General features: G+C 37.7%; 2 protein-coding genes across 2 annotated transcripts in view; one reads left to right on the top strand and one right to left on the bottom strand.

Moving 5' to 3' along the window:
* The window catches only part of CEPT1 (choline/ethanolamine phosphotransferase 1), a 58,656-nt gene extending 47,259 nt beyond the window's left edge, over positions 1-11,397 (top strand). The window contains exon 10 of the mRNA XM_081324097.1: positions 11,339-11,397. Within this exon, the coding sequence (XP_081180223.1) occupies positions 11,339-11,343 (5 nt within the window). The 3' untranslated portion in view covers positions 11,344-11,397. The remainder of the gene's footprint in view (positions 1-11,338) is intronic.
* DENND2D (DENN domain containing 2D) overlaps positions 1-27,746 on the bottom strand; it is a 46,082-nt gene that overhangs the window by 3,956 nt on the left and 14,380 nt on the right. The window contains exons 5-10 of the mRNA XM_081324095.1: positions 19,901-19,978; positions 19,000-19,140; positions 12,825-12,973; positions 11,328-11,505; positions 9,707-9,748; positions 8,412-8,496 (exon numbers count right to left, since the gene is read on the bottom strand). Of these exons, the coding sequence (XP_081180221.1) occupies positions 8,412-8,496; positions 9,707-9,748; positions 11,328-11,505; positions 12,825-12,973; positions 19,000-19,140; positions 19,901-19,978 (673 nt within the window). The remainder of the gene's footprint in view (positions 1-8,411; positions 8,497-9,706; positions 9,749-11,327; positions 11,506-12,824; positions 12,974-18,999; positions 19,141-19,900; positions 19,979-27,746) is intronic.

Raw genomic sequence — 27,746 nt, 5'->3', positions numbered from 1 at the left:
ATGAATAAACACATGGCTGCAAAAGAAAGATTTTGCTTGCTTTGCCAGTTTGCTAATGTAGAAAAATGATTTAGCTTTAAAAATTAAAAGCCAGAACAAGTCCTGAAGAATCTTAAGTTGAAAATTTATATGAACAGACAAAAAGGTTGTCCTCAATATATGGTCCATCCATAACTACATCAGGAAGTACCCCAGGCCAATCAATATTTTATTCCAAACTTCCACTAAAACTTAACAAACTTTCTTACCTATTACAGTTTTATAAAATACTATTCATTTATTTATTGTTCAATTGCTTACTGTTTATCATCCACTCCCATTCAACATGGCTGAGGGTATCTTGAACTGGACTGTGTTATTATTACTCCAAGACCTTGTAAATTATGCTATGTTTCTACTGGCAAAATGTAATGTCTGTACATACAGCATCATGTAGCATATATAACTAGCAAATACATCTGTAATTTCAAAATATGAAACAAAGAAAGCTGACTTAACTGACAAATTCTTTTCTAAATTCCTAGAAATTTTAAAAACAAATTCACTGGAAGCAACTGTGTCTACCAAATTAAAAAAACACCAAGAGCTGTTTTACACCATGACATGTCTAGAATGCTTTTTTGTTTGTTACTTGGCCTCTACTCGACAAAGCTGGCACTATTTAGCAAATTTTCTACATAGCGCGTCATTCTTGCTAAATGCACAGTTTCCTAGTTACTGATACATAATGTAACTCTTGATGTAATTTATGAAGGCAACTAAGCATTTCTGTTTTCATATTACTATGGACAATAATCTTACTCCCAGCCATCATTAGATACCCTATATACAAATCTTTCAAAGATCAATGTAATTGTTGCAAGACATGTTTTAGTTACTTTAAACATCTAAGCCATTCTGATGGTATTACTCAAGTAAAAGCCTGTAATTCCAAATATTGATCTGGGTAATGAAATCAACTAATTTGCCCTTACACTTGATGGAAAACTGAAAGAGTAGAGTAGAGTAAAGTAATAGAATAGAATAGAATAGAATAGAATAGAATAGAATAGAATAGAATAGAATAGAATAGAATAGAATAGAATAGAATAGAATAGAATAGAATAATTGATTTTCTAGGATCATAACATTTTACTATATACAACATTTTTAGATCTTGCAATGCCCTTATTCTACAAATCATTGCCATATACACTATTACTACATAGCAGTTATCTCAATAACGTTATTTCTGCTTCACTGGGAATATCCTGTGCAAGAAATCTGAGCATCCCACTAATGGCATATTACGTTTTTAATTACTTCTGATGAAATAGTCAAGTATTTCATTCACCTTAGATTGGATATTATCTAAGTTAAATTTATCATTCTCCTATTGGGCTCTTTCCATCACTATCTTCAATATGTCATCATCTTCCCACATGAAGAAACCTATAATCGTAATATCTAACATAAAATGAGCATCAGCTACGTCACCAAACATTTCATTATTTTTCTGCTGAAATACTTCAGCAATACACTAAAAGACTAAAATATTTATCTTGTTACTTTAGTGAAATGTTATCCATTTATTTACAGTATTTTTGTACAACTGATTCCACATACATTTCCTGAAGTTTATAAGAGTATGTGTAACAGGAGACTTCTGGTTTGGTCGCCAACGGACAACTGGAAAAAGCCGGAGCTCCGGCTTTCTAGTCCGGTTTCTCTTCGCCCAGCAACCCTTAAAGGGTCGGAAAGTTGCCCTGGAGGGGCAACGAAGGAGGGACACTCCAGGAGCTCAAATCAGGCGGCGGCCAATTGGAGTGGACTGAAGACCCCTCTGAAAAGGCAGAGGAAAGGCTGCCAGGTGAGCCGAAGCAGCCCAAGTCATCTCCAGCCAGAAGGGAAGCACCGCAAAATAGCTGTCAACTGTGTGCTGAGGCTGGGTGAGCCAGAATTTTCTTTCCTTCTCCTTGTGGATTATAAAACGTTGAGCTCCTGATGGGAAAGAGCTGAAAAGTAAAGACCCCCAGAAGGACTAATTTAAAAGTGGGAAGCAATTACCAAGAGGAGAAAGTGGTTTTTTTAAGAATATCGGACGTTGATAAATAAGCAGAGGAGGACATCTAGTGGCGAAAGAAGAAACGACAGCACTAATAAATGGGGGAAAAGAAAAGGAGGAGGAAACGGAAAAAATGTTTTCATAACAATGACCTTGAAGAGACACCTGCAAATAACAAAAGTGCCTTGTTGTGAGATTGCAAGGGAAAAGCCTTTTTAAAGTTACTTCTGTTGACTTTGGCTAAACTTAAACAGATACTGTTTTGGTTTTAGACTGTGAGCTATAAAATGAGTTCATCAAACATTACCACACTTATGAAGAAAACCTCTTCTGCACCCTCTAGTCCAACAACACAGGGATCTACTGAAGCAATGCTGCAACATGAGAAAATAAGCACTGCCCAAAGCGAAACACAGAGCTCATTAAAACTGATTCAAGAGATGATGCAAAAGAAATCATGAAGAGACACAAAGTAAACTTGAGAAAGTAAATCAAGAAATCCTGGATATAAAGGCAAAATTTGAAGCTCAAAATCAAATGATAATGAAAAATGAACAAAGAATTCGGAAAGTGGAAGAAAAATCAGAGGACATTGATAAAAAGATGGAAATGTTATTACAAGAAAATGAAAAATTAGAACAAGTAAACCAAGACTTAGAGGGGCCAATCAAGATCTTAGAAATAGAAAAGGCGGAAAACTATTTGAGATTTCAAAATATCCTTGAGGACAGAGAAGAAAACATAGCAGTGGTGATTATTGACATCCTGGTAGAGGCTTTAAAGGCAGATACGAGGAGAAATTCAAATGGAGGTCCATGAAATATTTTGCATGAACTCAAGCTATGCAACAAGAAACAAACTGCCAAGAGAAGTATATGTAAGGTTCATAAAAAAGACAAGAGATGAAGTACTGAGAAAAGTCCGAGATGAGCCAATAAAATATAAAAATAAAGAAATTGTGGTTTTAAAGCAGATACCTAAGAGAGTAAGAGATACTCAAAGACACTACCATTTCTTAACTACAAAGCTGATTGCCAAAGGCATAAACTTCAGATGGCTGATGCCAGAAGGCATTTTAATAAATTGGAACAATGCAAGATATTGATTGGATTCAGTATGGAAAGCAGAAGATTTTGAAGTAAGGAATAGAGCAATTTTAGATGGAGTGAAACAAAGACAAGGGGAGAGTAAGGAGCAGAAGCAAACAGAAAAAATGACTCAAGCAGCAACTACACAAACAGGAGAACAGAAAGACGATCAAGAGGGCAAAGATGAAGGACTTGTCAGAGAACAGAGGATTACTAGATCAACTAGACCTAAAAATAAATAATGGAAATAGAGAAAGAAAATGGATTTTTTTCAGTAAATATAAGTTGACTAAACTCCCCATCAAAAAGAAATAGTTTTCAGGAAATTACAAAAAATGAATATAGATATAATTTGTCTGCAAGAAACACATATAAAAGAACAGAATCATAAATTATTGGAATATCCAAAAATTGGGAAACTATCACACATCAGCACCTCAGAAAAAAACAGGGGCCGTATTTATTAAAGAGACGATTCTAAATTGGTATATTCGGATAAAGAAGGAAGAATCTTAATGGTAGAAATATATCTGCACCAAAAGCAAACACTGCTAGTGGCAATTTATGCACCAAACAACAATCAAGAAGAATTTTATAAAAACCTACACAGAAAAATAATAGAAATGGGGTACCAAAATATTTGTTTAGTAGGAGATTTTAACGCGATAGTAAACGGAAAAATTGACTATAAAAGCAATAAAACAGGAAAAATTGGACATTTTTTTATATGGCGGAGGAAATTGGAATCCAAGATGTCTAGAGGAAGATCAACCCACAAAAACTACAATACACCTTTTATTCAAACAGCCAAAAATCTTGGTCAAGAATTGATATGATTTGGATGACTGCTGACGTGAGAATGAACATGCAGGATATTGAGATAGAAATAGGCATATGGGCAGACCATAACCCCCTGAAAGTGACTTGGAAATGAATACAAAAAAAGATCAAGATGGACTTTAAATCAATCTATATTAATTCATAGAGAATTCATAGAGCTAGCAAAAAAAGAAATGGAATTTTTTTTCAAAGAAAATAAAAAAAGATACATTACAAAATGTATGGGATACAGCTAAAGCATACTTTAGAGGCATAGCTATAACATATATGGCAAAGAAACAAACAGAGAAGACAGCAATATGTATTACTAAAAGAAAAAATTGGAAAGTTAGTATCAGAACTGCAAAAAAAACCATAAAAGAAGACTTTGAAAAGAGAAATGGATATAACAAAACATAAATTAAATCTGTTGGACTCAGAAAAAGTGGCAGAACAGATAAAGAGAGCAAAACAACTTTTTTGAAAATGCCAATAAACCAGGAAGATGGTTAGCTTATAAACTTAAAAAGCAGAAAGAGAAGAAAACGATACATAACTTACTAGATGGGAAAGGCCATTTACAATTTAAACATGAAGAAATAAAAAAGATAATCAAAGAATACTACAAGGAATTGTAAGAATATGCGTAACATCCACAACCTAAAACAAACGAAAAATTTAACATACCCTATTACTCAATACTCTAATAATGTCTAAACCCTCAATAAAATTCACAGCATTACCCCTTAAATACTCTGCAGAAGATTGTCGTTCTCAATGGAAAAACAGTAGGGATGCTGCTTTATCTCAGGGGATAGTGAAATACATAGGGATAGTTCATATACGGAGAAAAAAGTGTTTCTACTACTGCTTCCCTAATGTCATGAAAGAGGTGGCTCTGTCAATATTACTTTGAAACAAATGGCCTGGACAGACCAGTTCTACGTGAAGCTAGTAGTACCTGTCAAGTATAAATGGACATGATGCAGATGATTCATCTAATGTGCCAGTCTTGATCTAATTTTAATCTAAAATAATCACTATACTTTTGACTTTGGACCTCCAACAATGCAGGAACTGAAAAAATACTACCCTGCTATAAATTCAATAAGCTATCTCAGCACAAACTCTTGAGATTAAGATCAGTGATGACTTTTCTTCAGTGATAACAAAACTATTAACTCAAATGCTGTATATTTCAATTTCTCTGCACAACAAAAGGTGCACTTTAGGGTACCATTTAGTCAGCAGGCCCAGGGGGAGGGCCTTCTCTGTGGGCGCCCCGGACTTATGGAATCAGTTGCCGGTTGAGCTCCAGATGGCGCCTGACCTTCGCTCCTTCCGACGCGGTCTGAAAACCTATTTATTTGAACAAGCCGGCCTGGCCTGATGGGGGATATGTTGGGGTTTTTACTATGGGTTTTTTATACTATTATTTATTGTTTTAGCACGGGCTCTTATTTAATTCTTTTTTAACTTTTGTAATTTGCATTTTATATGTGCCCTGTTCACCGCCCTGAGTCCTTCGGGAGAAGGGCGGTATACAAATATAATAAATAAATAAATAAATAAATAGTTTCCATCATTCTGCATACTAATTGAAAATCATGTTTCCTTTTCAGCAATGGACCATCAGATAATCGGGTAACACAAAAATGAAAAATGGTCTTATGTTTGGTTGCATTCACTCTTAAAACAAACTCTCTCACATCATCAAATCATAAACCATCACATGGAACCAGAACAATCTCAGAACACGTTAACATCACAGCTGTTTGCTTTTTTTAAATCCAAAGGTGCTTTTTCTTTCTTTTTTTTTTATTGAAAAGTTTTACATACAATTTTTCCCTTAAAAAATCCCCCCTCCCCCCCTTCTCCCTCCCCCCCTTCCTCTCCCCCCTCCCCCCCTCCCCCCCCCGACTTCCCAGAGCTAAATACAAGGTATATATAAAAAAAAAACAATCATAAACAACCATATACTAACAACCATAAACTCTAAAATCTATCACTCTCTAGCTTATATAGGATAAAACAAACCTTAGTAATATTAAATATATATAAATATATATAAAAAAAACTAATATAGAAAAAAAAAACAAAGAAAGAAGACTTATTCAAATATAAAACTTCTTAACCCTATACTTGTTCTGAATAAACCCAAGCCATTTTCTCCCTTCCATAATATAACGTTCCTGCGAGTAATCTTTCAAATAGGCCGAAATCTTCACCATTTCGACCAGGTCAGAAACCTTTAAAATCCACTCCTCTATAGTCGGCAGTTCCTCTTTCCAGTACTATCCCCGTAATTAAATTCAACATCAACTTAGTATATTCCATCAGGCTTTTATCCAAAAAGCCTTGACCTTTTTACAAGTCTACCATATATGAAAATATAAAAATATATTACATCTTTATCACCACACCTCCAACATTTAGGCTAATAATTCAGATACATGCTTAGCTTTTTAAAATCTAAATACCATCTATAAAACATTTTATAAAAATTCTCTCTTAGATTTCAAACTTGTATAAATTTTACATTCCTCACCCAAATCTTTTCCCACCTCCCACTACTTGACTGTAAGTACGTTGTGAAAGTTCCATAGACTTCTGCTGATCTTGTTCTTTTATCTTCTTTGATCGTTTTAAAGCAGCACGCATCACCCTCTGTTCTCTGGGATCATCCAAAAGTGTTATAACTTGATCTCCTCCAGCACCATTCTCCTCTGTCTGTCCATCTTCAACCTCTTGATATTCTCCTTCTCCAGATCCCTTTGCAGCTTCCAGAAGTGTTAATGGGGTTGCTTTTAAAACATTATTGTAAAAATCACGCGCTTGCATCACAGTGACCAGACGGTACCTTTTACCTTCATGCATCACCATCAACCCCGCTGGAATCTCCCATCTGAACCTTATATCTCGTTGCTTGAGCTCTTGCACAAGAAATGTAAAATCCTTCCTTCTCCTTAAAATCTTTGGAGGAATTTCTTTTAGAACCAGAACTTCTTGATCAGCAATCACGACCTTAGTATCATAGGCAGCTTGTATAACTTCATCTCTAATTTCCCTTTTTGTAAAATAAACCACCACATCTCTAGGCAACTTTCTCTGTCTAGCAATCCATGAGTTCACACGATACACTTTATCCATGCCTCCTTTTATTTCAGATGCTGGCTGATTCAATACCACTTCGAGAGCCTCAGAAACCAGCTGCTTTAGATCTTCCTTAATATTCTCCTTTAAACCTCTGATTCTAATGGCAAACTGCATCTGGAAATATTGAGCAAGGCTCAATTCTTTATCCATTTTGTGTCTTAAATCTTCATTCTCCAATACTTTTGCTTCTAATATGGCATTCTTTTGAGTCGAATCTTTAACTTTTTCATCCAAATCTTCCACACATTCAGCCACTTTATACACTGAAGACAAAATGTCTACCTTCATCACCCTGTACTTCTGTTCCATCCTCTCCTCCATTCTCTCCTCCAACTTCTTCAATTTCTCCTCCATCTGTGCAAATTTATCACCCATTGATTCCAAAATTGATTCCAAGATTACCTGGGTATGTTTTTCAAGAGCAACTTGTAAGTCCTTCGATGTCACTACATCAGGAGGATGCAATGCCTGCAATGATGATTGTTGCACCGGGGAAGTTCCAGCACTCCGAAGAGTTTTAGGGGGAGGTTTAGCCACCATCTTTTACTTTCAATTGTGACGCACTTTCACTTAGAGTTTAAAAAGTCCATCAAGCTCGAGAGTAGAATAAAATAATCCTCTTCACCTTTTCCTCTTGTACCGCTCTGCCTGCTCTTTTTATTCCATAGTCCTTCCTTCAGGCAGGGGTGGTCGCAGACGCCTGGCTCTGCTCCATAAAGTCAGGAGCAGAGGCGCTGGCCAGCTGGGAGCGACCCAGGCTACGGGGGAGTTCAATCCTTCGGCCGCCCAAGCTGCAAGCTCAGGCGGCCCCGGAGAACTCAACCCCTACCTGGGGCCTCACCCCCTCCTCTTCTCCTGAGGAGGGGGCTTCAAATTCGCCCGAACAGCTGATCGGCGCTGTTTCGGGCGAAAATCACTCAGCTGAGCCGCGGGCAGCCCGGGAAGGCTGCCTCCGTCGCCGCGGAGCCACCGGAAGTCCAAAGGTGCTTTTTCAAGAGGCAGCTGGACTTTTTGTTTTTCCTTTCTTTGTTTCGATTCCCATCCAAGAAGCTTCTTCAGTTATTTCTTAAAGAAAAAGTTCGCCCTAATGTTGCACTCCATATTTTATCAATGGAACTATTTATTCCAAAAATTGCCTTTATGTTAACAAACAAAGCACAAATCTCACCATGCACACAAATTTATCTAAACCCATTCAAATATGTTGTGTTTCTTCCCACAGTCCCCAACAAATAGCCATACCATCTAACAATGGTGATGAAATACAACTGGCTAGGCAAGGCTGGCAAAGAGAATGATCTTACTCTGGATGTTGTTGTTCATTGTTGGCAAAGAATGCAACATTTCATTTCTCAACTTGGGTGGCAAAATCTCTTCCTCGTCTCCGACCTGTAGAATTATTAAAAAGAGAAGTTATATCAATAACTATTGCAAATTCGTACTTGTAGCATAGTGAAAGATCCACAGTTCCTCACAATACCTGTAGGCTACTCAAGAAAAAAAATGGTCTTACTATTAACTCACTAAAGCTATTTTTAGCAATTAGAGCATTCAAGAAGAAAGAATTTAGGCAAGCTGGAATTTAGAGGATGAGGATAGAGAGCTTTCTGAAAATAAAGCACATTATAATGTCATAGGAAACATCAGCAAACAGTGATAGATAGATGATAACTGTAAGTAAAGGGAGGCTAGCTAATTGAAATATTAATAGCCCATTTTTCAAGGCAACCCAAGTCAAGAATATGACACAACCATAACCTGAAATTGGGAAAGAACAGGAGCAAAGTAAAGTCAGCAGAATTAACCAAGAAATATTGAAGAGAGGGAGAGATGAAACAGATTAAGAAAGGAGAAAGTAGATAATATGGAAAAGATAGCTACAGAGGGCAAATCAGGACTAGACAACATTTATTTTGTGGAGTCTTGGTGCTCTCTGAGCTTGATTATCTGCTAGAAGATGATACATTACCTAACTTGGTAACATCTTCAAGCACTAATGATATTACCTAGTTGGATAATGAAATCTCTGCAAGCAAACCACTAAGCCTAGATGGCATCAAGAACTTCATAGTTCAACCCTGAATTTTAGAAATTTTCATTTATTGAATATGGTTCTAGATTCATTTTATTACTCCAGGGTCCTCCAATATCATGGTGCCCAAATGTAGCACCAAATTTACAAAAAGTATTGTGCCCATTTTGTTAAAATACAAAACAAGTAGCCCCCCAAAAGGAGGCCAAAATTTTATTTCCATGATTTTCTTGCCCTGTGGCTTTCAGTGGCTATATAAGACAGATAGGCAGGTAGGTAGGTAGGTGTGTGTGTGTGTGTGTGTGTGTGTGTGTGTGTGTGTGTGTGTGTGAGAGAGAGAGAGAGAGAGAGAGAGAGAGAGAGAGAGAGAGAGAGAGAGAGAGAGAGAGAGAGAGAGAAGCTGTCAAGAGGAAAAAATATTGGAAGTCATTGCTGTAAAACGACTCGCAATGAATCAGAGCTAAAATTCTGAGAAGAAACTGAACAGGATGAATTTTACATCATTAACTAGAAGTGCAGATCTAAGGTCCATAAATGGTTATAATATAGGACTTGGATAGAACTTACCATTTTTAAGAATACTCCTTGGGACAGATCTACAAGCAACACCTAAAAAGGAAGCAGTACTTAGATTTATTGATTTATTTAAACAATTTGTAGGGCCACTCATATTTAAACAACCCTGTGCAGCTTACAACAGTAAACTACAAAAACCATATGACAAAAACTAAAAGCCCAGTGTGTTAATCATCCCCCCAGAGTGCCCTCACACAGGGATCCCCCAACCCCCAGTACACTACCTGGCCATGGCGAGTTTGGAAGTGGGCCACACGAGTGGTGGGCTGGCATACCCACAGCTAGCTCAAACAAGCAACAGGCTTTTCGCGTTGGCCCACTGCTCATGTGAGTTGAGCTGCGTGGGCACCAGGCTGACAACTCGCGCAAGCAGTGGGCTTATCACACTGGATCACCGCTTGCGTGAGTCAAGCTGTGTGTATGCTGGGCTGACGATTCGCAGGAGTAGCAAGCTGGTGTGCGCATGCACGCACCAGTCCACCTTTTGCATGAGCTACTTCCCCTCCCCCCCCAAATTGGGCCACCAAGCTATAAAGGTTGGGGACCGCTGCCTTAACAACCAACCATAGGCTCCTACCACACTACTTCAGTGCCTGAGTAAACAGGCAAGTTTCAATGGAGCCTAGGGCTACAAGAATGGAGGGAGGCAAGGGAGCATGCCTTATTCAATCTAGTGGGATAGGCAATATAAGATTATTATTAGAACAGCTGTTTAACTTGCAAGCCAGCTTCAGCACACTACTGGTCATATATGTATGTATGTATGTATGTATGTATGTGTATATGTGTATATTTATTTAGCAACCACAATTGGAGTCAGCAACTTGGTCATTGAGCCAAGAGGTTGCTAACTGAAACCGCATTTGTGAATTTGATCTTATTTCAGTTTTCCTTTGCTTTATAGATTTGCAAAGATTATAAATGCAAGGATTGATTGCAAAGTTATTTTTTATCACTATCATAACTACGAACAATCACTAAACAAGGCAGTTACTACATGTAACTGCATATATCTATCAAGGCTGATGAGAAAAACAAAAGAGGTTTCAAAATCAGAAATGGTTTGGTGGAGACAGCCAAACCACTAGATCCCATAGAGATCTCTGTAATTAATGGAATGATACCTTCATTCAGGAGTAGAAAAACAAACAAATCAGCAATCTATGTTGAAAAAATATCTAGGGTACCATTTTAAATAACAAGGCCTAAATCAGAGATCCCCAACCTTTTTGGCACCAGGGACTGGCTCCGTGGAGAAAGGTTTTTCCACAGACCGGAGAATGTGTGGTTTTGTGTGCTGCCTGCATCCCACAGATGGGGTTTTGCTTGTTTGTGCAGACCGGTTGCTGGCATGCTGGTATCAGTGCATGGACCGGGCCTTGGGGGACTCCTAGCCTAAATTAATTTTAGGAGATACCAATGTTCATGTTAAACTTTTAAAAACCCATGTAATTGATTAACTGATAGGGATGATTAGGAACATTGTCACTGGGAAGAACATACAGAAATATCACCACAGCCAATCTCTGTGCTGGTAATTTTTACAGACACATAGCAAACGTTGATCCATTCAACTATCTTTGTTTTTTTATGGAAATGTGCAAGCCTGTACCTCTTCCATAGGCTGATCCTGAACCTCTGCCAGGTAGCGCTTTTGGATCCCAACCATAAATGGCGTGGGACTGCAGACGGTGCCGAGAAGTTTCTTTGGAACCACTGGGATGTACATATGGGCCCAGGTAAAGGGGTAAAGAAGAGCAGCAGCTGAGTGAATGCACGTGGAGAGGGAGCTGAAAGGAAGCCAATGTTTCAGATTAAAATATAAAATAATATTTTAAAGCTAAAGAGCATATCTAAATAATCAGTTCACCTTGCTGCATAAATACCCTTTGCATGTTTATTATTTCATGGTTTAAATGCATTGCCACTGCTGTCTTAAAGGGTTTATTACAATACAGTATTACTGATCTTATGATTCTAATAGTCAAATATATTTCTACTTCATTCTGCAATGATTCTTAGCAAAGACCTGGGAAACTTTCTATCTCCAATAGCTCCAAACTGTAAATAAGAAGCACCCCAGCTTCTGTCTCTCATCCGCTCCCTCCCCCGACCTTTTGCTGCTCTTTGGACAGAGCAAGAATAATGATACAGTCAGCTCCTAAATCAATGAGTTCCGTCGCTGCCCTGTTGTTTCATAGATGGGGAATTCTCTTGACGGAAGTCCCAAAATGGGAATGGTATGCTTTTATAAATGTAACACAGTCATTTGTGAAAACCATTAAGATAACCTTCCAATCTAAAAGTCTTATTACAAACTTTACAGGACAGACACAGAGCTCAATGGATGGTTAGAACTGCAGAAAAATCTACTGCAACCAGCCTGTCTTCCATTGAGGATCTGTATACTACAAGAGCCAGAAAGAGAGCTCAGAAAATATCTACAGACCCTTCATATCCTGGACACAAACTGTTTCAACTCCTCCCCTCAGAACACCACTATAGGGGATTGCATACCAAAACAACTAGACTATTTCCCCCCATGCCATCACTCTGCCAAACACCTAATTCTCACAGCATTGTCTTATGCCTAAGGATATTTACCCATATAGAAGGGCTATATTGCTATTATCCTTCTCATCTTTCCTATACCTTCTCCTATTGGTATCTTATGATTTACCACTTTGTTGTTTGTATCGTATAATTTATGTTGTATCTTATAATTTATGATTTATGACTTTGTTTGTGGGTACATTGAAAGCTTATGCACTGGAGACAAATTTCTTGTGTGCCCAATTACACTTGGCCAATAAAGAATTTTCCAGCAAAGAATATTCTATCTAGCCTAACCTAACCTTAAAATATCTCAACTTACCAAGTCATATCAAAATATTTATGTTATACATATAAAAAGGAAGCCTGTATGTATTTCTCCATCTGCCATATGGACATTTCACAAGTTAATTAACCCAAGTAACAGCAAGTTATAAAATGGAAAGCTGATTCAGAGTAAATACTACGCTTCAGTCCTACTGACTGGTGAAGCACAACTGAATTACTGATTTCAACACGACAAGGACAAAATTGCTTCATTAGGCTTAGCGTTTACCTAAGCTCATCAGCCAGGAAGATTATCCGTCTCTCCAGAACTACAGAGGCAAATATCAGAAGTATCTTTTCAGGACTGAGGCACTGTAAAAGGGCCTGAAATTCTACATGCTCCAGGTGAGAATCCAATGGCCGGGTCAGCTCAATTTCCTAAAAACAGGACAACAGGATAAAGTTAACATAGCAATCATGGCTGAATACTGTTTGTCTAAAATAATAATTTTCACTGGGATTAAATTTCATCTTTTTTCCAGTTCTGAGTAAGTGGTTATGACAGCTGTAATTACACCCTTAGAACCTAAAATAAGGGACAATGCTAAAATATGGCTTAGTGCAATGGCGTAAATTTAACAAGCTTCAGGCTCCCATACTTGCCTGTGATAAACCTGAGTTCTATATTCTGTATAAATTTCTGGTAACTCTGGTAAATTTAAAAAAGAATTTTATATAAACCCCTTATCAAATCAAAATATGTTTATTCTGCTTTGCTCATATAAGCCACTGTTTAACCTACAAGTGTTTTTCGGATTGTGACAAAAATCTGGAAGCACCTGATACCACCTTTTCAGACTAACATTTTACTAAAAAGCATATATTTTCATAAGCTTTCAAGAGCTACATCTCATTTTATCAGGTGCCTCAGTGAGTTAACGAAGAGAACTGTGGCTAACAAAAGCTTATGCAATTTAACACAATTTTGAATTGGAAAAGATGCGACTAGACCCTCCTGAATTTTGACTACCATAAACAAACACAGCTTTCCTTATGTGTCAGGCTCTCCTGACCTTCTCAGCAATAAATCATGGATCTCCTGGCATTTTGTGACTTAGCTCTACTCTTTAGCCAACCTTGGCAGAAATTTACAAGCAACTCCAATAGACTGGAATGTTTATTGAGGGTAAGAATGAAGCTATACTTATGAATTAATTGCCCACTCCCAGTGAGAAGTTGTGAATGACTTTTATTGGTTTGGGGTTTAAACTTTTATCTTCTTTTTGTCTATGAACAAATTTGTATTTAGAATAGGCCTTAGTACTAACACTGAGTAATTGTTGCATATTTATATAATGGTCATTTCCAGCTTGGAAATTAATGATTCTAGCCTCAACCCTCATAAATTCAGCTGAAAACCAGATCAGTTAAATCAGACATGTCAAACTCGTGATGTCATGTGACGTCACGTGACGTATTGGAGCTTTTTCGCCATTGCTTACAATCGGGTGGGTGCAGTTTCTTCATGGCACGTCTGGCCTGTTGGCCAGCAGTTTGACACCCCTGAATTAAATGAAAGAAAGATCACCTCCTTGTAGCTATGTGAGAAGACTGGAGTGCAGATGTATCTATGGAGGAGAGACATCATTAGGAGAGACGTCAACTTCCCTCCGTCCAGTGCGCTCCCACAGAGAGGGCCTCCTCAGGGTGCCTCCGATCAAAGAATGTTGATTGGTGGCCCCCAGGGGGAGAGTGTTCTCTGTGGGCGCGCCAGACCTATGGAACCGCTTGCCGGTTGAGCTCCGGATGGCCCCCGACCTTCGCTCCTTCCGGCGCGATCTAAAAACGTATCTATTTGAGCAGTCTGACCTGGTCTGATGGGTTAGGGTTGGGGTTTTAATACATCTTAATTACTGTTTTAACCTTGGGCATTTATTTAATCGCTTTTAACTTTTGTATCCTGTTTTTGTATTTATTGCCCTGTACACCGCCCTGAGTCCTTCGGGAGAAGGGCGGTATAAAAATATAATAAATAAATAAATAATAAATAAAATATTCACACACTGTAGCAAAATATAACAGAATAACAGAGTTAGGAGGGACCCTGGAGATCTAGTCCAATTCCTTGCACAAGCAGGAGACCCGATACCATTTCAGACAAGTGACTGTCCAGTCTCTTCTTAAAAGCCTCTGGTGATGGAGCACACCCAACCTCTGAAGGGAAGCTATTCCACAAGTTAATTGTTCTCACTGTTAGGAAATTTCTCCTTAGTTCTAGGTTGCTTCTGTCCTTGATTAGTTTCCATCCATTATTTCTTGTCTTGCCTTCTGGTGCTTTGGAAAATAAGCTGACCCCCTCTTCTTTATTGGAACACTGCTATCATGTCACCCTTAGTCCTTCTTTTCACTAGATTAGACAAACCCAGTTTTTGGTTTGATTTAGCAAACCATAACACTAAATTATAAACTACAATTTGCAAAAACATAGTTACTAGGTTCATTCTATTGAAACAAACCACGCTGGTGTAGAGCCACTAGCTATAGTTGTTTTGGCACAGGAACTAGCCATCCATTTACAAAATTAATCATTCTTTTTTATATACACAGGGATGCATAAGTATAATTTGAAAAAGATTTGGAAGGGGAGTTCTGCACCTCTCCTTGAGTATACCATCTCCTCCCTCCACTGTTCATTAAGGCTTGCTCAAATTTTCAGGTTTCTGCTCTTGTATTGGTGCAGTACAATGGTTAAAATAATCTGTTTTCCCAGAAAGCCAGTTCAATATGAGGCTGGTACAAAGAGGTTTCTATGTCCATATAAGGCTAATGAAAAGATACAGCTGCTTATGTACTGCACAACCCATCAAACTCCTCCAGTTGTGTGAAGCACTGAGCAAGCCAGGAAACCAAATACCAAAATGTCATCCTGATAGTTGACAGAGAGAAAACTCTACTACCAAAACAAGAAGTCAGTACAGCAAAGACAATGCATCAGAGAATGGAAAGTTCATGCTTTGAGCTATTGTGACAAGGAGGACAAAAACTGAACCTCTCCCAAGACAATTATTAATTACTCCAGAACTTCACTTATGTCTGGAAATCATATTTGACAGTCAAACACATTTTATTTTTTAAAAATGATTTGTCTGCATCGATTACCGAAGCATCTCTCAAAAGATCCAGAGACTCAGGACAAGCATAGATCATGCTATTTCTTAAACAAATATCCTTAAAACTGAATCTGCAAAATACCACCCAAATAGAATTAGGACATGATAAGATCAGTTTCCTATTATTGCCATCTGATACCTGGTAATCAGCAATGGATTCTAGAAAAACTTACATGTGGAAAGGGCTTCCCCCATCTTTCTGGGAACACTGAATCACTGATTCATTATTTTATTCTACTGTTCCCTTAGCAACTACGAACAGCCCTCATTCTTTAGAATGACTGAACAGGTTTTACATGAAGTTCCTCTTGGTTAACAAAAAACACAAAACAATATGGGCTGTCACTAAGTTTGCAGTTGCAGTCATGCATTGCTAATTAAGTGAAGCATTATGTTTCACATTGTTCTAATGTCATTTTGCTGTTTTTTATTTTGTTAGCCGTAATAAAGAATAAGCTTTAAAGTAGCCACCAAATTAATATGACAGAAAATTATTAAATACTAATTAAATTACATTAATTAATTAAATATATTAAATAAATAACAATTATTAAATTCCATCAAATGCTATTTGATTTCATTTTACTTACAGGCTGAGAATTTTTTTTAATCTTAATTTTAACTGGGTTTTAATTTTCTCAGGGTTCTATTTAATCTTTTTTAATTTGTTTTAACGTTTGTATACTTTCTTTTAAATGCCCTGTAAACTGCCCTGAGTCCTTCGGGGAAAGGGCGGTATATAAATCTAAATAAATAAATAAAATAAATAAATAAATTAAACACAGCCACTGAAAAAACAAAGATAGCCCTTGGCCCAAAATGTGCACTGCTAAACTACACTGTGGTCCAACTTAACACGTATTTATTGAATTATTATTTTCATATCCTTTCCTTAGGAACTCAAGTTGCATAGGGGCTTCCTCTCATTTAATCCCCATAAAAGCCCTTATTAGGCTAGAAAGAGAGATAAGACCACACTTACCAAGTGAACTCTGTGATCAAGTGGAGATCTGAACCTGAATCTCCTGATTCAAGTCCAGCAATGTAGTCACAATACTGCATGGCTTCTCCAATGCAATGCAAGTAGAGCTCCAGGTGTACAGGAAGCAAACCATAAAACAGAGCTTCTCATCTGCTCAATACTCAACTAATTAAATACTTTCATATCTACTTCTAAATGTTTCATGCTGCAGCAGTTTCTTGACTCTCCATTTCAATGGAACCAGTTTCAAAACCTAAATGGTCATTTCCTAATTTGTCAATCTCACTGAGGTTAAGCAGTGCCACTAGTAGCAACTCCATCCTGTCTGAGATAGTAAAGGAAAATGTCAACTAATAGAAGCCAGGAGACTGTGAGTTGTAGTCTTGCTTAGGCATGAAAGCCGGCTGAGTGACTTTGGACCACTCACTCTCTATCAGGCCAGCTCAACTCACAGGGTAGCGGTAGGGAGAATTGGAGGGGGTTTTGCCTTGAGTTTTTAAAAATTACAAAGGTGGGATACAAATAAATAAATAAGAATACTAGAATGCTATGAATATGGGGTTGGGTAGGTTCTGTCACTAAGACGTCACATCATTCTTTTTCCTTTAAACAAGACCATTATAGAAGTTTTGTCTCTTTTCTCTCTCAGCGGGCAATTTCATAGTCTGTCCTTTGCACAGCTCTGTCCACCTGGCTCAAGATGATTGTATTGAATCAAATCAATAATTGGGTTGGGAGGAGAGGAGTTTCCCCTGTAATAGGTATCCAACTGGCATCCCTTTTTTTCCTGTATCAATGACACCGGTTGTATTCTGCAAGACTGCAGCACTGCCATTACTATATCAATATTTAAAATGGGGAGGGGGATAAGGGAGAAGCAACGGAATCCAGCTAATTATCACTCTATACATTTGCAGACTATGATTAGTAAACATTATGCCTTCCATTGGAATAGTAAATTACAAGTTATGATAGAGAAAGGATCAACTCTGGGCAAAGAGCAAATCAGTTTTTATCCCAACTGTTCTATATTACATCCTATGACAGCTAATTGGAAAAAATATAACTGCAAGAGCAGGCCTATACTTTACATATATAGATTTCAAATCACTTTTTGATTCCACTCCAAAAACATTTGGGGGGGGGAGTTAAAATAACATAACCATGGATAGGCATCTCCTATTTTTAATTCAAACACTTTACAAAAGTGCCATTTTTCATGTTTTTGTAAAGAATTAGGAGTAATCCTTTAAATATTTTGACTAATCCAATCTCTATTTGAAAGCGAATTAGATAAAATTCTTTAGCCCCCACCCTATTTAATCTCTATTTAAATTTATCAAGTAAATCAGGAGTCTCCAACCACAGGTACCGGGCTGTAGCACACCAACAACCAGTTCGCACAAACAAGCAAAGCCCCATCCGTGGGATGCAGGCAGCACACAAAACCACACACTCTCTGGTCCATGGAAAAACCTCTCTCCACAGAACCAGTGCCTGGTGCCCAAAAGGTTGGGGACCTCTGAAATAATTTCCACCCCTAAGATTACAGGAATGGATATTCTGTTCTTCTGTATGCTGATGATGTAGCTCTGCATTCAGATCTTTTACCCATTACTGTGAAAGCATCTGCTGGTAATTAATGACCAGAAAATCAAATGGCTTCTTGCCAGGAAATCTAAAAGATTTAAATGAGTTATCAAGGGAACAAAAATTAAATAGAATAACTGTTTTGAATATTCATGGGTAGTGCTAAAGGCCACAAATGCTTGGAAGATGCATACTTAATTTGCCTCTTAAAAAAGAAGGACGACAACCAAAAGTGGAGCTGAGGACAAGATTGTTAATACTCTCTTATGCCACTTTTTTCCTCATTTCAATAATCCTGGGAGACCAATTTCAATCCTTGGGACAACTGGCAATTTAGGTGACACTTATTCATTATGGTTGCTACCTGAGCACAATTGCTCCTTTGGAATACATTCAGACAAAAAGAATAATTATATATATTTATATATCTATAAACATCTATCATTGTGGATAGAGTGTGGGCAAACATAAGGAAGGTCTGATATTACTGATAGACACTCTCTCAAACAGAGGTCAGTCATCTCAACTCAGGCTTTTTACAGCTTACTCCCTTGCTGTTAATCAAACAAATCTTATTAATTCTATGGATGTTCAATAGTTTTTTCTTAAAACTTGTTGGGAGGTATTGGTTTATACATTTGCTTAACATAATTACTTTAATTATAACATTTAATTACAAGTCATGTTAGAATCAGCCAAAGGTATCTCAAGTAGGCACACACCTCTGTTCCGGATTCAGGGATGAAGCTTTTAATGGTAACAGTTTTTCCTGGTGCTGGGAAGGGAGATTCACGCAGGCCCTGCATAAAGGGGTAGACGACTGCTGCAGAGATCTGTCGCCTCTTCTCTACTTCATCCAAAATCTGTAAGAAGAAGAAGAAGGATACCCATCACTTTGCAGCTTCCCAACTCAACTCTTGATAGTGGCTTTACTCCTCCTGAAATTATTCAAAACCAACAGAGTCCTAAGCAAAGTAATGATGCGTGATAAACAAGTCCTGATGCCATCTCCTACTGAATCATGTGTCTCCTTCAAATGCATTTCATCCTCAGAACCAAGGTGTAAGAACCAAACAGTCAAGAAACAGTAAGAGTGATAGATAACGGTTAAGCCAAGCTTGAAGAACCTACCTGGATCCAGCCATTTTCATTCTCCTTTCACAAGAGGAAACTAATTGAGAAGTTATTGAGAAGAATTGAGAAGAAGTTAATTTAGTTACATCTGGTCTTGAAAACTGTAACTAAGGCGACATTTTAAATTTAGCTTCTTCTATTATTCATTTGTAGACCAAGTTATTCAAAATAGCTGAATTATCTGAACTGAGCTACTGTTCTCTATATTCAGGTTAAAATGCTATATTGCTTTTTCCATTCTAATAATGGTGAAAATATGAACAAATTATATCTCTATGAGTAGCCACAGCCATTTCCCAAATATCTGGGATGAAGGACATGACTTTCTTTCCTTTCCTCTTTTCTGTGAAAGATCAGAAGAAAAATATAGAAAGCTCATCTTACGATGAAACAAGATTAGGAACAGCAGATCATATATTTCTGCCTATTACCTAACAAACAGATTAATGTTTTTTGTATTTAGGGGAACAGACTATCCAGAAAACATACCTTTGAAAATAGTCCAAAGCAACCGAGACAGCTTACAATGCAATAAACTTCAGGGAGACGAGCATCTCGTCCAGAAGGCTGAAAAGCAGTGATGTAGGAAAAAAAGACACTATTAAATTTCCCTTTTAAATTAAACATCACTATTAAATTACACATATATATTATGGAAATATACAAAACTATTATAGCAGCAAATATGTTTGTTTAACCAAGTTCCCAATTTTTTATCCAGGGAACAATGGCATTCCAAAATAATGTTGATAATTTCTGGTGCACATCCATATGCATATGGCTAAAACTTGGGACATCTAAAATTTGGTTTTTTAACTTCAAATCCTGGAATCTTTCAGGCAAGTACATGGTAAAGTTACCAGATTTTATATGATTTTGACTTTCTCATTCAAAAAAATTCCGTTCCATTTTGGGATTCCATGAGCTATCAAAAAAGGGTCATTTGTGCTATGGGATACGCAGGCATTGCATTGCTGATGTCTAGGTTTTAAGATGGTCTTCCAAAACTTTTAAAGATGACTGAGAGAGCTGCATAATACAGAAGTTTAAGAACTACTGGTATAAATTACAGGCAAGTTTAAACACCCAAAAGTGATTTTCTTGATTTCAGAGTGGCCAAATAAATAAGCTAGTACATAAAATGGCCTTTGTGGAGTCATGATTACACCTGTCCTTTACTACATGAGTCAGATTTTTATAAACATACATAACATTCAATATGAAAAACAAATAAACCAAGCCTCAGATTGGCGCTGTGATTATTGGATGCTCTGACTCATTCCCTTTCTTAATATCTCATTAAATATAGAACAAAAAAATGTTTATTCTTCACAAGCCAGTTCAACTAACTATAGCTTCTTCCTAAATACAGCTCAGACCTGGACAACTTGCACTGTATAGCTCTGTGCATACTGAAGATGTTACCTAGCCAGATAATAAAACATCTTCATGAAAACAACCACTCTCAGAGAGTACCAACGACTCCACTGTGTATTTTCTCCAAGAAGAATTTTTATGACATAAATTTAGCCTCAAAACTATCTGTTCCCTCCCACTATTACTCTGGAAATATGATCATTTTGATATGAGATTTTTAAATAGAAAAAGTCAGATATATCCCACCCCAAAGAATCTAATCTGCAACCTAACACCTTGTGAGGCAAGGGTGTGCTGCCCATTACTCTTTCCCTTTAAACAAGGTACTGAATGAAGACATAAGCTAGTTGTGACTCTGGAGCTTCCCAGCCAAGTTATCAGACATGATGATAGTATATCTCAATCCTGGCCACGCTAAATTCCTATCAAACATCAATCTTAAAGTATAACATTTTCAGGAAAGAAAGACTTTTCAATCTTACCCACTCAAACCTCTATATTAATAATTTTTCTTTCAGTGAAAAAACTTATATCAAAAGAAAAACAAGGAAGACTGTTTTAAGGAAGAAGACCTTAAAGCTGCACCCTGTTCACTTATAGCAGGGGTGTCAACTGCCGACCCATGGGCCGGATGCATCATACTGAAGCTGCGCTCACCCCATTGCCAGCAATGCAAAAAGAATCACAATACGTTGTGACATGTCACATGACGTGGCGAGTTTGACAGGAATGCCTGATCAACCTAAATGACCCAAAGAATGGTCATGCTTTAGCTCAGGTGTCTTCAAACTTGGCCCTTTTATGACTTGTGGACTTCAACTCCCAGAATTCCTCAGCCAGCATGCCTGGCTGAGGAATTCTGGGAGTTGAAGTCCACAAGTCATAAAAGGGCCAAGTTTGAAGACCCCTGCTTTAGCTTGTCCCAATTTTTTCTTGTTGCCTTTCTTCTAAACCCCTACAATTGAAATATTTATTGCAAATACCACTGGAGCTAAAGGATTGTGAGACCTTTTCACAACTTAAGGTCAAAGCTTTAAAAAATGTTCACCTTGGTTTAGAAGCAGTTTCTGTTAATTATTAAACAGCTCTTCAAGTGTGCAAACACTTTAATCCTTTTTGGATATCCTTTTTATGTACCCCACATAATTGCGGGGAGAGAGAGAGAGAGAGAGAGAGAGAGTAAAGGTTCCACTTGCTGGCACTGACCTAGCTGCTGTCCCACTGCTCCAACCATCTATACTTCATCAACCCCTAATTTATTATGTAGTTAAAATCCTGAGTCACGGCAGCTTACTCATTTACAGAAGTTTGCTCTATGGCTGCAACTGTTAATCATTATTGAATACCTTACATTAATTGGGAGATACTTTTAAGTTTGTCTTGTTTATGTTTAAATCATTATACCCCAATTCATTCAGTAAACGATCGCCTAAGAAAATACAAAATAAATATTTTCTTTTAATCTCTTCATTGTGCAAGTTGGAGCTTCTAAGATTTATCTTTTTACCATTTTCAGCCCAATGGAAGCTGCAGCTGTGTCCTATGGGACAGAATGTTGGGCAGCTGCTCAGAATGTTGCTGACTTCCCCATTCTGAGCTCCCCTTTCCACTTTCTTCCTCAACATCTGAGCCAGAAGGAGTTCTTTTTAAGAGCTTGGGAAGACTCTCCAGAGTCATGCACTGCAAGCTTGCCTTAACATTTTTTTCTTTTTAATTGCATCTCTAAAATTAATACATGGACAGCAAGCCAATCAATGCCAAATGACAGCTATAAAACAAAACAAAAAACAGTTTCTTTGACTTTACCCAGAGAGAGTATGCTTTCTGTAAATATCTAAAGATCAAGCAAACTCCAAGAAGCAATAAAAGAAACATGTGAGAAACAGGTCTCTTTTTTTAAGAAAAAAGCACTTAAAGATTGTGAGGGACTGATGTGAAAAATAAGGAATGAAAGGAGAAAATAAGCTGGTGAAAGCAGGGTGGAGTAAGCTGCTGACAGGATGAGAAGAGGGAAATGTGCACTGAGCTGCCACCTGTGTTTTATATTGGTTTTTCTCAGGCATATGACGTGTTTCATTTCAGACTACCTGTTAACACATCCACTTATTAAAAAGGAAGCCACGACTGGCTTCAGTTTCTAAATTGTGGTAGTTGTAAAATGTTCTAAAATGAAGTGTGTGACAACCTCACAGGTCTCAATATAAAAAAAATTGCTATGTATCTATGTAGCTACAAGAAAAAAAAAGAAAAAGGATAAACTTGAATTACAAGTGTGTGTACTACATATGGAAACCAAGAATCCTAAGGTCCACTTGCAAACGGAACAATGTAACTCAGGTGCTACTACTTGTCCCTAACTTTGCATATCTCTTCAGTATCCAGGAATACCCTCACTCCCAAGAAAGATTTATATTCTAGAGCAGGGGTGTCAAACTGGCAGCCTGCGGGCCGGATCCGTCATGCACAGACCACGCCCACTCCGGCTCCACAAAGACAAAAAACATCACGATACGTCATGTGACATGATCGAGTTTGATACCCATGTTCTAGAGCAGGGGTCTTCAAACTCAGCCCTTTTATGACTCATGGACTTCAACTCCCAGAATTCCTCAGCCAGCGTGCCTGGCTGAGGAATTCTGGGAGTTGAAGTCCGTGAGTCATAAAAGGGCTGAGTTTGAAGACCCCTGTTCTAGAGCCTCTTCTGTAAAGCCACTTTTGCTATTCTTTCCTCCTAACTAGGGACCTGAAAGGACCTGATACCCAAATGTTGCTGCTTCCACAATGCACTTTTACCACACATCAGAAATAACCATACAGCTGAAGCACATGACATTGTAAAATTTTCCTATATCACTAAATATAGGAAAAAAATTCACCAGCTGCCATACTGAATGTGTCAATAGTTCTTAGAAGGCCAGTGCTTGGGCACTTCATCCAATATTTTTTTTTCTCCTAACCCTATCCCTAATGGTTACTAGATGGCAACAAATAAATGCCTTTCTTAAATTTATATGGAGATTCTTAATAATCCAACTCATGATTGTCCCAAAAGTGCTTTTTCAAAAGGCAAGTGGACTTTCTGTGTTTCACTTGAAGCTTCTTGGATGAGAAGCTAAACATTTTAAAGCAAAACAAAGAAAGTTCAGTTGCCTTTTTAAAGAAGCACCTTTGGGACTTTCTTAAAGTGTTGATTGTTGGTAATCAATCTGCCAATCAAACAACTGATTGACCACTAGATGGCATCAAAAATTTAGTTGCATTTCTTTGCTGCCCTTTAGTGGCAGTTAGTTGCCAAAATGTACCCACTGTACAATATAAATATTATGGAAGATCTGAGAAAGGGTTTTGCTATCTGTCATGGATAGATAAATTGTTCTGCATTTCAAAATATAGCCTATAAACCAGTGGTGGTGAACCTATGGCATGCGTGCCAGAGGCGGCACTCAAAGCCTTCTCTGTTGGCACGCACGCTGCCGCTGCTGGCATCCAGGTCCATCAGGCCACCACCACTGCCCAGAGCAGGAGCCCCACCCAGCACAAAGGAGGTGAAGCAACCAACTAACAAGCTCTAGCAGAGGTGGTAGAGCAGAGGTCACCAACCATTGTTGATTGATGGACTGGAAGAAAAGGGAGGTGGAAACATTTTACATGCATGCACGTGTGGTGGCCCATTTTTGCGCCTCCGGGTTTTGCCTCCCTGCCTCCCACGAGGGCACCACAATGCTGATACAGTCCTGGCACTTTGTGATAAATAAGTGGGTTTTGGGTTGCACGGTTTGGGCACTCGGTCTCTAAAAGGTTCGCCATCACTGCTATAAACTGACCATGGAAACCAGGTTTCCAGTCTCCTGCGTAACTAAAACACTGCATCACATGTGCTGAGCCCAGCAACCAGGTGAAGGGTGTGGTTCCATGGTACATTTGCTGGCCCAACTGCAACCAAGCAGATCATCAACCCTATCCACACATCATCTCAAGCAACTTTTCATCCCTAGGTTGTCCACAAGTCCACACCCACAAATCTTTACAATTGTTCAAAATAACTACCAAATTATATATTCCAGGGAAAACATTAATCCTATCAAGATCAGTAGTAGCTATTATTGTTTCTTTCTTCCCCTTAATTAAAATATAAAATTATCAGTGAACACATAAATTAGGCTAGGGGAGGAACTTAGAGGAATATATAAAAGCACTTCAGTTTCTTTCAACTTTGTAACTTCAATTATGAAGTATCAATTTACACTACCATGAACATTTAACTACCAATCCCAGCATCCCCAAGTCAATTTGATTATTGGGCTATCAATGATCATCTGACTACAAGTTCTATCACTCCTACATATCAGGCTCTTAGTTAGAAGTCATGATTAATTTATTATAAATTTATAATCTAACACATTTGGTGGTCATCATGTTGAAGAACAGTGTTTTAAATAATTCAAATGAGATTGTGTAGACCAGCAATTCAACATAAACTTATCCCATTATAAATCTTACAAATCTCATTTGCAATTCTGTTTGGAGTCAGCATAATTTAAAAAAAATAATTTTTAATAACAGGCAGAATAAACAGTGGCTGGGTAATAAAGACACACCACATATTCATTATTTTTAACATAAATAACCTTATTTCACTTCATATAGATATCATTCCGGAAGTAAACTCTATTATTCTTTTATAACCACAGGGAAAATATCTTTTTAAAGAGATTCTTTCCACTTTGAGACATGAAAACCTTCTATAAGCCACTTCTTTTCCTCTCTAAGCCTGTTCTACAGTATTGAAAACTCACTTCCCATCTGAGGAAACTATCAAGAAATTAGTAGACAAATCAATTACTGCCTCTCACAGGACAATCAATAAGTTGGTGGATAAAACCTGCATTTTTGGATCTTTTCTATTTGTCCTATGTTTCCTAATAGAAACTATGTCTTTGGAACCTTGTTCTACCTCCTGAATTTGAAAGCCAGACATTGTTTATCGCCTAGTTTTTTTGCTAGGTTTCCAGAGAAAATGCAATAAGCATGGCTTTCTCATCAAAGGATATTTCCTCCAAATATCCAAACTCCACCTTCATTCCTGAACCGTCCAGCCTATGTGGATAGATGAAGTACCATATTCCCCAAATGCGACAACTATCTTTGATCCAAACTAGCTGAGTTAAGGACAGCCATATTCAACAACAGTGCTTTGTGGTTTGCTGTAATCAGTTGTGTTCATTCTTGATTTTCTAAAAACTTGTGCTATCCCATTTCTTCCTTCATTCTCTCTTTATCTTTTCTCTTATTTTATCTGAAGCATTATTAATTAAAAACATGCATTTACCACCACCCAGCAAATCACTTCATCTCTACAGTTCTCTATCCAGACATTTTAGCTGGCTGTCTCAAAGAATCATTATTGGTATTCTCTACCTATTCCAAACCACTGGTCTGATTTTTTCTACCTTTCCTCTCCACGTTAACTTTCATCTCTATGTTTGTGAAAGGTAGTCATTTCTCATTTACTCTTTTTGATTATTCATAAAGCTAGAAGTAATAAAGGACCAATGTTATAAATTCTTATTGGTGCAATAAATTTTAGTGTTATTCTTATCTAAGATGGTCCAGAACTTTGGAACGTAGTTTCAGCTCCATCCAAAGTTACAGAGCTATAAAAGGTATGTTTGTCATGAGAGCAATCCAGAGTGGAGTAAAGCTACTTTTCTGGCTTATATTTTTCAATACAAGATTTTTATTTATTCCCCAAATAAGTCAAGTTCTCTGAAGTTGGATATAACTGCTTTTATATTCTAACAGAACAAATATTTGGCTGCTTTCCAAACCCCTTAAGTTTCACTGTTTGGTTATCTAAAATACAAATTTACATATTGCACTAAGCCAAAATGACTGTTTGGGTTTGGCTTAGATATTGTGTAGTTTATTTATTAGATTTTTATCCCGCCTTTATTACTTTACAAAGAACTCAAGGCTGCAAATATACATAATACTCCTTCCATCAAACTATCATTAAATAAACCATAGCTTAGTGTGATTGCAAATCTAACTACAGATAATTCATTGCAAAGATGCTGGCCTATTCATACTAACAAAATGTGAACACCACTGCCATAATTAAACTAATTCAGTGCATAACATCCCTTTCCAATTCTGTATTTTATCCATGTGCTCAATAAAACTTAGATCTAATAGGGCTTCTGAGCATTCCTGTATGCTCAGAAGCCAAATATTCTTCCTAAAAATAGCCTGCTCAAGCTTTAAATGTGAGATTACCAGAATGCCATCTTTTCCAATGTGGCATCCTTAAGATTGTTGGATTAGAAATTCTGTAACTGTGGATTGTGGAATATTGTGGACCTTGCGTTAGGGAAGCAAAGCATATCGTTCTATTGTGCAGAATGGTTGAAATTTTCCAAGCGGTCACAATACAATGCAGTTGCTCAAAAAATGGTGGCTGCTTCCAGGATCATCCCACAGGGCCCAGCAATGGAGCAGCCTGTTCTCCTTCCCAAGCCCAAGCTCTGGAGCTCCAGAGATGTTTGAAAGGTAAGTGTGCAATGAGTAATGAGGGTTGAGGAGGATGTGGGGCCCAATGACGTATGAAGCAGGACTAAGGCCTGCAAGAACCCAGTGAAGGATGGGGGGAGATTGACAGGGGCTCTGCAGCAGCTGTAACTTCGGGATCAGGTTATAAGTAGCTGGGGGGGGGGAGAATCTGCTGTAACTTTGAATAGTCACTAAGTGATCAGTCATAAGTCAAGGACTATTTATACTAAAGCTTTCTAATTTAGCAAGAACCTGGCACTAACACCATGATTCAAATAGACAATATAGGTAGTCCTTGATTTACAACAGTTCATTTAGTGACATTCGAAGTTACAACAGAATTGAAAAAAGTGACTTATGACCGTTTTTCACACTTATGACGGTTTCAGCTTCCCTGTGGTCATGTGAT

This window comes from Vipera berus (genome assembly GCF_964194415.1).
Source record: "Vipera berus genome assembly, chromosome: 3".
Lineage (NCBI taxonomy): Eukaryota > Metazoa > Chordata > Lepidosauria > Squamata > Viperidae > Vipera > Vipera berus.
The sequence above is the reverse complement of the archived record's forward strand: the minus strand, read 5'-3'. Positions and strand labels throughout refer to the sequence as shown.